This window comes from Scyliorhinus torazame, chromosome 10, assembly GCF_047496885.1.
Source record: "Scyliorhinus torazame isolate Kashiwa2021f chromosome 10, sScyTor2.1, whole genome shotgun sequence".
In the NCBI taxonomy this organism is placed as follows: domain Eukaryota; kingdom Metazoa; phylum Chordata; class Chondrichthyes; order Carcharhiniformes; family Scyliorhinidae; genus Scyliorhinus; species Scyliorhinus torazame.
This window is the reverse complement of record NC_092716.1, coordinates 65,866,817-65,881,993: the sequence shown is the minus strand read 5'-3', so window position 1 is coordinate 65,881,993 and position 15,177 is coordinate 65,866,817. Positions and strand designations below refer to the sequence as shown.

Below are 15,177 nucleotides of genomic sequence, written 5' to 3'. Positions count from 1 at the left end.
AGACACACCAAAATTGACACACACACATCCTCCCTCAAACACACAACCCTCCCCACACCCCCCTCCTACACAAACATTCACACTCATACCCCCCACACACATTCACACTCACACACACCCAATACACATTCATACTCACCCCCCCACAAACACACATCACCCCATTCACAGTCACCCCTCACACACACATTCACACTCTCACACTCATTCACATCCCCCCCCACACATATTCACACTCACCCCCACACACATTCACACTCACGCCCCACACATACACATTCACACCCACCTGAAAAACATTCCCATTCACTCCCCCAACACGCATTCACCCCCCCCCCCACATATATTCACATTCACTTCCCCCCCAGACACACATTCACACTCACCCCCACACACAAACACTCACACATCCCCAATACACATTACCACCTCCCCAACACACATTCGCACTTACCCCACACACACAGTCACACCCCCTCACACTCACTCACCCCCAGCACGTATGCACACTCACCCCCACACATATTCACACACCCTCAGACATTCACGCTCACACGCTCCTGTACACAAATTCACACTCACACCCCCACGCACTTTCTCACACTCCCACACACACGCATTCACACTCACGCCCGACACACACATTCGCACCCCCACACGCATTCACACATCCCCACATATATTCACACTCACTCCCCCCCACACGCACACATTCACACACCTCCACACACACACCCCGACACATACATCCACACTTGCACTTCCCCCACATACACCATCACACACATGCCCACACACACACCATCCGTCAAGCACACATTCACACTGAGTCGCACCCCACACCCACACATTCACAGTCACCCCCCCACACATACACAGGCACACCCCATATTTACATACATACACACCCCACACAGATAAAATTCCACACCCCAAACACTAAACACACAGCATACACTCAACTTCCACCCTTGCACATCCCACACGTACAAGACAGAACACACATAGTACACACACACATTCTCTTTATGATGTGTAGATCCCGGTGTTGGACTGGGGTGAGCACAGCAAGAAGTCTTTTTTTAAAATAAATTTAGAGTACCCACTTAACTTTTTCCAATTAAGGGGCAATTTAGCGTGGCCAATCTACCTAGCCTGCACATCTTTTGGGTTGTGGGGGTGAAGCCCACGCAAACACGGGGAGAGTGTGCAAACTCCACACGGACTGTGACCCAGAGCCGGGATCGAACCTGGGACCTCGGCGCCGTGAGGCAACAGGGCTAACCCACTGTGCCACCGTGCTGCCCTCATAGTAAGAAGTCTTACAACTCCAGGTTAAAGTCCAACAGGTTTGTTTCGAATCACTAGCTTTTGGAGCACAGCTCCTTCCTCAGGTGAATGAAGAGGTGGGTTCCAGTAACAGATATATAGACCAAGTCAATGATGCAAGACGATACTTTGAATGCGAGTCGTTGCAGGTAATTAAGTATTTACAGGTCCAGAAGGAGCAACTGGAGAGAGGGATAATCACAGGTTTAAGAGGTGTGAATTGTCTCAAGCCAGGACAGTTGGTAGGATTTCGCAAGCCCAGGCCAGATGGTGGGGGTGAATGTAATGCGACATGAATCCAAGGTCCCGGTTGAGGCCATACACATGTGTGCTGAACTTGGCTGTAAATTTCTGCTCGGCGATTCTGCGTTGTCACGCGTCCTGAAGGCCGCCTTGGAGAACGCTTACCCGAAGATCAGAGGGTGAATGCCCTTGACTGCTGAAGTGTTCCCCGATGGGAAGGGAACATTCCTGCCTGTCGATTGTCGCACGATGTCCGTTCATGTGTTGTCACAGCATCTGCATGGTCTTGCCAGTGTACCACGCTTCGGGACATCCTTTCCTGTAGCATATGAGGTAGACAACATTGGCCGAGTCGCACGAATATGTACAACATACCTGGTGGGTGGTGTTCTCACGTGTAATGGTGGTACCCTTGTCAATGATCTGGCACGTCTTGCAGAGATTTCCATGGCAGGGTTGTGTGGTGTCGCAGTTCTGAAGGCTGGGTTGTTTGCTGCAAACAGTGGTCTGTTTGTGGTTGCGCGGTTGTTTGAAGGTGCACGGTTGTTTGAAGGCAAGTAGTGGGGGTGTGGGATGACCTTGGCAAGATGTTCGTCCTCAGCGATGACGTGTTAAAGGCTGCTAAGAAGATGTCGTAGTTTCTCCGCTCCGGGGAAGTACTGGACGACAAAAGATACTCTGTCGGTTGTGTCCTGTGCTTGTCTTCTGAGGAGGTCGGTGCGTTTTTTTGTTGTGGCGCCTTGGAACTGTCGATCAATGAGTCGAATGCCATATTCCGTTCGTACAAGGGCATCTTTCAGCGTCTGTAGATGTCTGTTACGCTCCTCCTCCTTGAGACAATTCATACCTCTTTAACCTGTGATTATTCCTCTCTCCAGTTGCTCTGTCTGGACCTGTAAAGACTTAATTACCTGCAAAGACTCGCATTCAAAGTATCGTCTTCCATCATTGACTTTGTCTATATTTCTGACACTGGAACCCACCTCTTCATTCACCTGAGGAAGGAGCTGTGCTCCGAAAGCTAGTGATTCAAACAAACCTGTTGGACTTTAACCTGGTGTTATAAGACATTCTCTCTAGGCAGAGGGCTGCCTTTGCACATCATGGGCACAATCTTCTCAGAAGGGGTGGGAAGTACTGACATCAGGGGCATTTTCAGGCCGCCAGTATGCCTGGGCAGGAGGTGAGACCTCCACCACTCTATTGCCAAGAGGAAGCAATCAAGAGTTGGCAAGTGGGTGAGGCAGCCAATTGAAGAAGGCTGCCACGCCTTCCACCCTGCTGGCCCAGCCAGCGGGCTAACCACTCTGCAGCCTTGGCACTGCTCCATAAAGAGATGGCTGCAGCTGAGGCTTAAAGGGAATTACATAACCCCGCTCTATTTTGAGGCACACGCACACGTGGTAGCGAGTTAATTTCTTTGCTAGGGCCAAGCAAGCTGGACTTGACAATTGGAGGGAAACACTCTCTAGTGGTGGTGTCAGGGCGAAAGGGGGGCCTTTATCCTGACAGTCCCCTCCTCGGACCATTAACCACCAGCTCCCTCATCTACCCTCACTCAAGAAGCCTCAGGGATGCTGCTTCCTCTAAACTGAAGGTGTGAGCGCTCTGTCACCGGAAGAATACCAGGGAAATAATAATCTTTATTGTCACAAGAAGGCTTACATTAACACTGCAATGAAGTTACTGTGAAAAGCCCCTAGTCGCCACATTCCGGTGCCTGTTCGGGTACACCGAGGGAGAATTCAGAATGTCCAAATTACCTAACAACTCGTCTTTTAGGACTTGTGGGAGGGAACCGGAGTACCCAGAGGATACCCACGGAGACACGGGGAAAACGTGCAGACTCCGCACAGACAGTGACCCAAGCCAGGAATTGAACCTGGGACCCTGGCGCTGTGAAGCAATAGTGCTACCCACTGTGCTACCGGAATAGCCCTTAATCAGTCCTTTATTGCCTAAATTTCCATTCACCTCTGGTTGGCAAGGCGCTGAGTCGCCACTGTTCTCATCGCTGAGAAACCTCTCCGATGGATGGACTGCATCAGGGAGCCCCAGCAGTTATGACCATCCCTGCCTCCTAACCTGCCACGAGGGAGCCAGTAAGAATCCACCCTATGTATTGCTGCGATCTGGCGAAAAAGAAAAGAGGTAGATTTGTGTGGGGGGGGGGGGGGGGGAAGGATTTTTATATATATTTCCTGTTAACATTTCTTCCTAAAATATCTGTTGGATTCATCATTTCCTGACGATTCTTGTTGCAGTGCTCGTCAGCCATGCAGGGTTGCCTGATCGGGTCAGAAATGTGACCAGCCTAACGCATCCCTAATTGAATGATAACGTAATCATTTGCTGCAGCCTATATGTATTGTCTGACTGTTAAAGAAAGCAAATATTAACACTTAGGTGCTGTAAAACCGGTACATTTAGCTTTAGTCTCACTGCTTCAAAAAGCACAGTAGGGAAGGTGTTAGGTTTATCCAATCAAAAACATCTGTGGTCAGTGCAACTAATCCTGATTTGGTGACAGGCTGTTACCAAGAATCAGCAGGGTCCTAATCTGCTGTCATCAAATCTGATAGGATGTAATAAATCTGTCAGCTCCAAATGCTCATCTTCAGCTGCCAGAAGTATTCCAAATCTAGGAACTTTAGTCAATAAAACAGTACAGCAGTCATGGTTTTGAGGTCAGACGAACGTTGATTTGTGTTTTTGAGTGTCTTAATGCTGTTTAAATCTTCAGATCTCTGGCAGGTGCATTTCTAATATTGTTAAATACAAATGCTGACAACTGAGGACATACATGCAACATAATGCATCGTTGGAACAAACTGTACAAATGTAATAGTTTGCAGTAATAAGAGTTTGCAGTAATAAATTCGAGCTGAAATAGTTTTGAACAGTGTCTGCATTTTTTACTGTCATCTGCCATGATCATATTCAGTACTTAGATTGTTAGCTTTCAAGTACACAATTCAAACCGTATCACTGCATTACCCCCACCCTGTATTTTTCTACTAACAGTTGTATTGTTTGAACTTTACAGAGGAAGGTATCAATCATGAGTGCAAACTGTGTAATCAGATGTTTGACTCGCCAGCAAAGCTACTGTGCCACCTGATTGAACACAGCTTTGAAGGAATGGGAGGTACTTTTAAATGCCCAGTTTGTTTTACAGGTAAGATGCATACAATATAATTTATTGTAATCACTTTCACTACTGGATAGGAAACTATTGGTTTTAAATGTAAACATTCAAAGCATTTGAGTTCAGTGCGGCACAGTGGTTAGCACTACCGCATAATGGAGCCGAGGACCCGAGTTCAGTCCCGGCCTGGGGTCACTGTCCTGTGTGGAGTTTGCACATTCTCCCTGTGTCTGCGTGAGTCTCACCCACACAGCCCAAAGATGTGCAGGGTAGGTGGATTGGCCACGCTAAATTGCCCCTTAATTGGAAAAATAAAATAGAAATACATTTGAGTTCAAATCTGAAAACATTTTAAGTTAAGAGTAACTGCTGCAAAATGAATGAGAGAAAATACTCGACTTTTAGCTATAGAATCGGTGACCTTTCATGGCATCATGTGACATCAGTGGTTGTGCTGCTGCAGATTAATATAAAGAAATAAACCATCCATCACATCCAGTTCTACTTTTAATAATGTAGATTGACAATTATAAATGTGTTGTGTCTAAAGCCACATTGATTTCATTCTATTCTTGCATGTGGAGCTTCTTCAGGATTTGAAATTGGCAACGAGGTGCAACTTTGGGAGTCTAAATACACACATCATTTGAAACTAGCGCACACTGACAAAAAAAGCAATCAAAAATACTGATGAAATGTTGGCCTGTATCTCAAGGGGGCTAGATTACAAGGGGGAGGAAGTTATGCTTCACTTGCACAGAGCCTTGGTCACATCTCACCTGTGTGTACTTGTGGGCACCGCACCTCAGGAAGAATATATTGGCTTTGGAAGTGCAGCACAGGTTCACTCAAATGACATTGGAGCTAGATACATTTTAAAGAGGTTCCAAAAGGAGGATATGAAGGTGGAGAGGCAGAGATATTAAGGAAGGTAATTCTAGAGCATGCAGCCAAGGTGACAAAAGGCACCCTTGTGAATGGTGCTATCCCAGGAGGGTAGATGTGTCAGAGGCCCAATTTGGAGGAGACAAGAATTTGGGGAGGGGTTGGTTGTGAGGATACAAGAGATCACAGAGATGAGGAGGGAATTAAACTTGCATGAGAACTTTAAATTGGAGGCATTGGAGGACCAGGTAGGTCACAGAGCGCAGGGATGATTGATGGATGTGCAGCCTCGGATATGGTTTGCAGAGCTTTGAATGGGAGGGGGGGGGGGGGGGGTGTATGGGACTACTCAGTCTGGATTTGGGTAGGATGTTGGGACTGTAAACAGTCTGGCTCATATTGCTGGGGAGCAGGATGGAATTGCTAGCAAGTGTACGTAGTTTGTGGGTGGGAAGGCGACAGCAGGTTAGGCCTTTCCATTGCTTAACTGGTGTAAATCATGAAGCGTTGAAGGCTGGATGTTTGATGAATAGTTTGAAATCACGAGCAATGCAAGCGTCTAGAGAGGTGATGGAGAAATAGAGCTGTGTGTTATCAGAAGCACACACTGCATGAAAGTTAGTCCTGTGAATTTGGATGCTGCTGCCAAGGGAGAAGGTGCAGATGAGAACAGGGGGAGAGACCAGGACTCCTGGGACTTTTGATATGATGATGCAGAACTACAAAGAACAATACAGCACACGAACAGGCCCTTCGGCCCTCCAAGCCTGCACCAGTCATGATATCACCCTTGGCCAAAACCCTCAGCACTTCCCAATGTCTTATCCCTCTATACCCACCCTATCCATGTATTTATCGAGATGCCTTTTGAACTCCGTTAATGTGTCTGCTTCCACAACCTCCCTTGGCAACACGTTCTAGGCACTCAACACCCTGTGTGTAAAAAAACCTGCCTCACACATCTCCCCTAAACTTTGCCCCACGGACCTTAAACCTATGCCCCCTGGTGACTGACCCCTCCACCCTGAGAAAGAGTGCCTGCCCATCCACTCTATCCATGCCACACTAGGATGAGAAGTCATTGTATAAATACTCTGACCACAGGCTGATTGATAAGTGTGGAACAAAGCCAGGGCCATCTCACTATTGGAAAATAAAGGTATGAAATTGGAGGAGATAATATGACCCGTAATGTCAAAGGCTGAAGGAAGGATGAGGGGAGAAAATGCACCACAGTCATTTCTGACTTGGATCAAAGCTATTTCCACTACTGTGGCATGGGCAGAAACCTGACGAGAGAAATTCAAACCTGGAGTGGGCAATATTAGGAAGGATTTAGGAAACAATAATAAATTCAAGGACAGCAAAGCAAAAAACTGTGGATGCCGTAAATCTGGAATAGAAGCAGAAAATGCTGGAAAGGCAGGTACAGCAGCATCTGTGCAGGTAGAAGCAGTTAATATTTCAGACCGGTGACCTTTCAACAGAATGGGGAAACATTAGCGATATTGGCAGAATGGGGAAACTTTAGCGATATTGGCAGAATAGGGAAACATTAGCGATATTGGCAGAATGGGGAAACATTAGCGATATTGGCAGAATGAGGAAACATTAGCGATATTGGCAGAATGGGGAAACATTAGCGATATTGGCAGAATGGGGAAACATTAGCGATATTGGCAGCTTTAAAACAAAACAGAGTAATTGAAAGGAGAGGGAGGAGATGAAAAGACCCAAAGGGAAGATATGTGATAGGATGGAAAATGTCAAAAGGATTAATGGTGCAAGGCAGAATGAAGTGGTAATGGGACAAGTGAAGAAACAGAAGATGGGCTAGAGGAGGTGTAAGGTGGAAAGCAGAATCATCGGCAACAGCTGCTGTCTAGAAACAAAAAAACACACAGAAAAGAAAGAAACAGTTGGGTCAGAAGTTATGGTATAAAATTGTTCAACTTAAGTCTACAAGGCTGTAAAGTGCCTAATTGAAAGATGAGGTTCTATTCCTCCAGTTTACTTTGCTCAAGGCGAGGATACAGAGGACCTGAGGGAAGGGTTGACTTTGGTGCAGAAGCACGAGAGCAGCAGAGATAGCTGAATGGATGGCACTGATCTTTGTGACCAAGATGTCCATGACCTCTTTCTGCTTGTTATTATTGATGAAGATAGAGGAATACACATGGTGGAGAAATGAATCTGGGGTTTATATTTAATTTCCAGTTTGATACTGGAGTATTCGGTAGTTTTTGCAGAACAGAGTGAGGCCAAATGCATTTGATGGGTCCAATCAAATGAGATGATGGATACCTAAACTAATTATGGACCAGATAGACACAAGTTTGCATCCTTTGAACTTGAGGAAATTAATATCATGGGGAACAACCAGAATGGGAGGTTTAAAGATGTTACTAGGGTTAATGTGAAGGTCTTGTGCACAAGGGTGGCATTGCTGCCTCACAGCTCCAGGGATCTGGGTTCAATTCCGGCCTTGGGTGACTATGTGGAGTTTGCACTTTCTCCTCCGGGTGTTCCAGTTTCCTCCCACAATCCAAAGATGTGCAGGTTAGGTGGGGTTGCTGGAATAGGGTGGGGAAGTGGGCCTGGGTAGGGTGCTCTTTCAGAGGGTCGGTGCAGACTCCATGGGCCAAATGGCCTCCTGCACTGTAGGTATTCTATGGCTCAATGGTAATGTAGTGGGTGATGTCCCTACCTCTGAGCAAGAAGTCATGGGTTTGAATCCCACCCCAATACTTGATGGTCGCAGAAGGTGCATTCGTAACTTGGCCAAATTGGTTGATTCTTAACCTGTAAATCCTGTTGATACACCTATGGCAGGAGGTAGAGCAGGAGAATTTCCTGGTCAATCATTTATGAAAGGTAGTGGCAAGCCACTGTACCTTGCCAGGTCTAACCATGGGCAAACACACAAGTCTATGGTCACCAATACCCTTTCAGGGCAGGGCACTCAAAGAGCGAGAGAAGAGGATATGTGCCTTAAAGTTGCAAATGAGGAGGGGTGATTGAATAAATAGACAGCTACAGAAGTGTCATGGTGGATGAAGGGCCATAGATAGGCAGTTTGGAATTTTATAAGTAGTGGTGAGCAACGTTAGCCTGAGTTTATTGCAGTTATGGTCCAATTTCACCCCACTGACTCTAATTAGTATGATGTGGAGATGCCAGCGTTGGACTGGGGCGAGCACAGTAAGAAGTCTTACAACACCAGGTTAAAGTCCAACAGGTTTGTTTCCAACACTAGCTTTCGGAGCACTGCTCCTTCCTCAGGTGAATGAATCCAGAAACATATATATAGACAAAGTCAAAGATGCAAGACAATTGAACGCAAGCATTTGCAGGTAACTAATGGATCTATCTCTGGATCTATAAAGACTTAATTACGTGCAAATGCTCGCACCCTATCTCTGGATCTGTAAAGACTCAATTACCTGCAAATGCTCGCATTCAAAGCATTGCCTTGCATCTTTGACTTTGTCTATATATATGTTTCTGGAACCTACCTCTTCATTCACCTGAGGAAGGAGCAGTGCTCCGAAAGCTAGTGTTTGAAACAAACCTGTTGGACTTTAACCTGGTGTTGTAAGACTTCTTACTCTAATTAGTATAGGAATATTTGTAGTCAATTGCAGTATTTCATAATGCCTGTTTGATTCAGCCTACATTTAAGGCATTCATAAATTCTTCCGATTTCAGGGTATAAATTATGCTCAAGTCTCTGATTCATTTAATGTTTTCCCAGGATGAGGCTTGAGCCAATCCATATGATCTCTGTGCACTCTGTCTGCAATTGCATGAATACATGGTCCAAAACATGTTTCCTTTTAAGCTATTGTACACGTTAACCTTGTTACTGTATATCAATATAAAATCCCTTCCTCAACCTCAAAGAAAAGTAAAACTCACGAATGATGCTCTGTGTAAGACATCGTGGCCTGATGTTTTGTTTTTATTAAATGTTACAAGCATCAGCAATAGGCATTTCTGTCCCCAAAGGTGTGATATAATTCTCTCACACAATAATATTAATCTGATTCTGACTTTAGGAAAAATTAAATGTTTGACTCTCTCGCTGGAACTATTAACTTCATCATTAATTTTGTGGAATGCAGATTTACTCCCTTCTTACAAAATGGGTAATCATTTTTAATTGGGATTGTCAGTCTTCCTGATTTCATATTAGAAATGTGTCCTTTTAAGGCCACAGTGGAACTAATGCTAGTTGAAGAGTGAAATTGGCTATCTTGAGCTATGCTGAGCAACTTTTATGGTTTTAGCTTTCTGCAGTGCTTAATTGTGTTCCTTTTTCTATCTTCGTGGACAGAAAAAGTGTTAGGTGTTCCAACCAATTATAAAGGATTGTGGGCTAATTTAGTGTCACTTCAGATTGTGGTTTCCATATTTTCAAATTTAAACACTGGAAAACACAGATTCCAACCGAAATGGTACGCTTTTGTATTCAGCACAATCTACATCTGGATCCTTTCTAGTTTGCCTCTGAAGATTTCTAGTATAAATTGCCCCATCTTGCGACAAGCTTTGGCAAACTTGTCATGACCTATATTGTTACAGGTCTGTATAAAATGCAATTCAATAACCAAGTGCAAGGGAGTTCTCTGTCATGTCACCTCTGCTGTTGCAACTAGTCTCATTATTTGATTTTAAAAGAAAGATATGGGTAACTTGTGTTAAGTTAGCAATGTGGGACTTCACTATCGATTACACAATATCCCATAGTATGTGCAGCTCCTTTTCAAAATAATTTAGAAACTTTGGAAAAGTAGAGCATTAGAGCAACACCATGTTACTCAATAGGAAATGAGCCTGCCTAATATATTAATTGATTTTCCTATTAGATTTATAACCATACTGGTGTAAACTCAGGTGAAACATTTTAACATACAACAATTGGACTTCTCGCTACTTCAACTATGCAGCCCCACTGAGACTTACTGATTTGACAGTCTGACCATGGAGTAACCTCTCAGCTTCAGCATAATAAATAATAGCCAGTACAACATTCTAAAATTCACTGCACATCATGGAGTTGCAATGTTATGATGTGCACCGAGTCATTTACCATTGATGTATGCATGGACTTGGGAGTGCTTGATTGGATACAAACAGATAATGTGAATTTCCTCATACCAACATCCTTTACTTGGATAAACACAAATCATTTAAAAAATGGAAAGAAAAGAAGATCTGGCCCTTGGTTGATTTGATCCTTCCTTTGTTTTCTCACCTGTTGGCATATATTAACACTTAATACTGGTCGCACAAGAAGAGGGCAAGTCTATTTCTGATAATCCATCCCTGTGTATAGACCAATAATTATCTACCCAAAAAGGCATCTTCATGTGTGCAAATTAGATAGAGCCCCAGTATACAAGATGTTATAAATAAGTGAAACGCTTGTCTTGGAATGTTAAATTATTAATATCGTCTACATGGTGGATTAAATTTAGTGAAACAAAAAAATGATTTATTGATAAATATCACTAGGTCTGTGGGGGATTTAGCTCAGTGTGGTAGTAATAGACGTACAGCTGGGAATGGCAGTCAGCTTCTGCAGCAGATGCATTTCTGATCACTTTCAATTATTTTCAGTCTTCGTGCAGGCAAACAAACTGCAGCAGCATATCTTTGCAGTACATGGGCAAGAAGATAAGATTTACGACTGTTCGCAATGCCCACAGAAATTCTTCTTTCAAACTGAACTTCAGGTACCCTCAAGAATGTGGCGCATCTGATTATTTAATAGTTAAGCAAGCTGAGAATAAATAAACTCATGTATCTTTTAATTCTATTTGATTAATAAGAAGTATCAATTATTTGTCAGTGCTCCATGCCACTGAAAGCCTGTCTCTTGGGTATTTTAACTCGCCTAAAAAGGAATGATCAGATTTATTGTTAGCTTGCATTATCCTGTGATAACACCTGTTTGCTACGTTGCTTCTCTAATCAATTAGTACTTATGTAACATTGCATTTTATCTAATTTGTGGGAACTTTAGGTTTTGATGCTGTCTTCTGCATTTACCTTCTGTGCAGCCCTTACCTCATTATGTGCCTAATTCAATTGTTTCTTGATCACAGCAATTTCTTGTAAAGGTTTGTAGCTTTGCATGTACACTGTGCATAACTAGATGATAGTTTCCTTAAGGACTTTAAAAAAGCAAATCAAGATAAAGGACATGGCATGGATGATGGGGCAGCGTGAAAAGAACACTAGAGACATCACACCCATCACCTTAGTGAGGCCCCGCCAATGTGGTTGTTCACATCGATGCAGGCTGACTCAATATAATGAAGACATTTTCTATGACCTCAATAGCTCTGATAACTGGAGCAGCTCCAGTATGCTCCTCCTCGGTTCTGCTAAGATTAGCTGAAGTGCCCTGTTTGCACTAGTCAGAACAGGCAAGCTCCATTTTAAAACATAATGTTACTTAGTTTCTGTACAAACACAGTTGATGGACTGAGGAGAGAAGGTCTGAAGTTTCAGATGCTATCGTACTGGGATCTTTATTGTCTTGGAAAGCTTGAATTGCACCAAGCTTTACCAGGGCATTATTTACGTTGCATTCATTCTAATGCATAACCAGCTAATCTAACTGTTAATCAACCATGATTCCTATTTTTTTCCTTTATTAAATCTCAGAATGTGCATGTTCCTATGCAGGTCAGCTTTTATTGTCCATCCTTGGTCACACTTGAGACCCGCTACTGTTCAAGCAGTGAAGGTACATCCACAGTGCTGTTAGGCAGGGAGTTCCAAGATTTTGAGCTAGCGGCAATGAAGGAATGATGAGTTTCTGTACAAGTTTTACACTGGAGCAAAATGTTGGTTTACAACAAAGTCTAATGGATGTGTGCATGCTTTACAAATTTCCTTCAATGTGTGATTTTATGATTATACGGCTGTTGACATGTTAACGTAACTAAAAGTAGGAAAATACACATTAAGTGCAAAAAATGTACCTTGCATGAAAAGTAAAATATCCTTTGAAAGCATTTAACAATCAACTTCAGATATTAATTGCTTGATCAACATAATCTTTAATTGCAGGCGCAAACCAGTTACTCTGACATTACCCATGTATTTACTAGACATTTAATATTTTCATGTACAGCAGCACAAATCATTGCATGATATTTGAAGTGCGTATTACATGGTTGTCTGTTTAATTCAGCTCGAGGTCGATACCTTATCTTTCATGTAGGTACAGTGAATTTTCATGCACAATTCAAACAGCACTATGGAGAAATGTTACTTCCAACCAGGAAATCAAAGTAGAGAGGATTACTGAAATAAAAACAGCATCCATTCATTTGTCTTGATTGTGAACCTTCCAGATTTGTTGCTCCATTACAAAACTTGTACAGTGGCTCATCCCAGGAACCAGGGTTTGAGTGCTGGTTGGTCAGTTTCACATTAGACTGAGGGCACCCACTAACGTCAACTCAACGACCATATAGAGAAGAATAAACTAACCATGTTTCAATATGTGGTGAAATGAATTAGCAAGATCCTAAAGTGATACGGTCTTCTTTATTTTTACTTTGATGGCATACTTTACAACGTTGTGAGGCCAAGTTGGGCAATCCAATTTGGATCCCCCTGCATCCCCTGAGATAGCATTTTATTATTTGTGAATCACACAGATTAAACTTGTACCTCAGATTGCCATTTTTAATAGTCCTAACTTAAAACACTCCTCACCCTCTTAAAAAAGCTCTGATAGTCTGCTGTTAATCAAATGAACAAGAGCAGACCAATCATGAGGCAAATACACAAATAATTTTTTCCTCGCAGCATACTGAAGCTCATGAATTGTCTAATTCAATTAGCAAAAGAGTGACAGTAATCAGCAAATAACAGGGCTCATTTAGTGAACTTAAAACCAACGTTTCAACACTTTAAATGTAGCAGTAGTGCAGATCTTCTGTGTAATGAGATGGTTGATTAATACATTGATACTAACAATAGCTAAAGTCATGGTCCTCCACAAAAATCAGTGCAGAGAAGATTTTTCCCCCCTCTGTGTTCACTGACTTCCTGCTGACGTACTGATTATTGTGGATCCTGCACTTGCGTGAACAAGGGGGATTGGTAATAAGAAAAATGAGAAGAAAACTGAAATCTTACTGACAAAAAATTACGTTAGAATATTGATCGGAAAGTATAACGGTTAGGGGGTGCTGTGCTGTTGACCACATTTTTACGCACTTCCGTAGAATGGGCTGATCATCATTTGACTCAGTTCATAAGTCATTGGGCCAAATGGTAAATGGTTTACTCCTGCTCCTATTTATTATGATCTTATGAATGCTGCACTGTTTCTTTCTCTCCTTTGGCTGTTGTGGCTGGGCAGGCGGAAAATACTTGTGGCGTGATCATACAGCTTCATCGCACCCGACTCGGTAATGCTACGAGGCCGTTAAATCTCGCAAGAGGCCTCTCGCGATTTACGACTTTCAGGATGCCTCACGAGATCTGGACCTCGCCCACACTGGGCAGGATCCTGATTAGGATATTTAAGTGAGCAGTTAGCTTCAGTTAAATATGTCTATGCCAGAGTCTCCCAAGACCTGGGATGAAACATCCGTGCCTGGGAGACATGACCGTGGTGCTAACACTGGTTTCCACAAACATGGACCAGGCGTAATGGCACTTGGGGCCGGCGGAGGGGTCCCTAGGGGGGATTTCCCAGGCGATCAGAGGTCCCCGGGTAGTCAGGCTCTGGGCAGGGTGGTACCCTGGCACCCCCAATGCCACACTGTCAGGCTGGCAGTGCAGCTTTCCCACGCGGAGTTCAGGCCTGGGGTGCCCTGTACTTATGAGGTGGTATGAGATGGGCTCGACAACCCCCTAATTGGCAAGTTGGGGCATTGGGGGGTACGGAGGCCATGGTGGGGGGTGGGGGATGGGGGGGGAGGGGTCAAGAGATCAGGGCTTGTCAGTGCAAGAAATTAATGTATTTGTGGCCTTGGCAGGCATTCCTCGCCATAGAGGCCTGGAAAAAAGTCTCACTTAATAGCGCGGTCATTCACGACACTGCAGACACCGAGAAACACCCCGCTAAATGCGCCCAAAACGGGATTTTGTTTTTTCCCGTTAAAATGCAGCCCTGTATCTGATAGCAGGGACTGAGAAATTGATGGTGAGGATACAGGCATTGGGAAGCAAGAGGACCATGGCCTCACAATCAACAGCTTGCGCAGCATGCCGGTTATCAGGATGAGGGTGTGTTGGAAGTTGAAAAGGGGCATAAGGTAAGAACGTAACATCATCCTCAATATTCTAAACAACTCCAGATGTCATGCGTTCCATCAAAGGCAGTCCAGTGATGTTACAAGCCATCGTCTCGGTATAGTTCACGGGGTGCAAGCGTCCTTGTCCCCTGCCAGTCCTGCTCGGCCTCCTTTTATCACATACCACTTTGTCCTGCAAGAAAGACGGCAGAATGTCAGTGAGTGTGTTGTGCTCTGTTTGAGTGATATGTATTCCATAGCTAGATAACTGGAACAATGTGGGGGCAGCAAGAGATAGTGCGA

The 15,177-nt window shown here is 43.9% G+C and overlaps 1 protein-coding gene across 3 annotated transcripts in view; it reads left to right on the top strand.

The window, feature by feature from the left end:
* znf423 (zinc finger protein 423) overlaps window positions 1-15,177 on the top strand; it is a 512,581-nt gene that overhangs the window by 449,261 nt on the left and 48,143 nt on the right. For all 3 annotated transcript variants that reach the window (XM_072518216.1, XM_072518217.1, XM_072518215.1), the window contains exons 6-7: window positions 4,619-4,750; window positions 11,228-11,343. In XM_072518216.1, coding sequence (XP_072374317.1) covers window positions 4,619-4,750; window positions 11,228-11,343 — 248 coding nt within the window. The remainder of the gene's footprint in view (window positions 1-4,618; window positions 4,751-11,227; window positions 11,344-15,177) is intronic.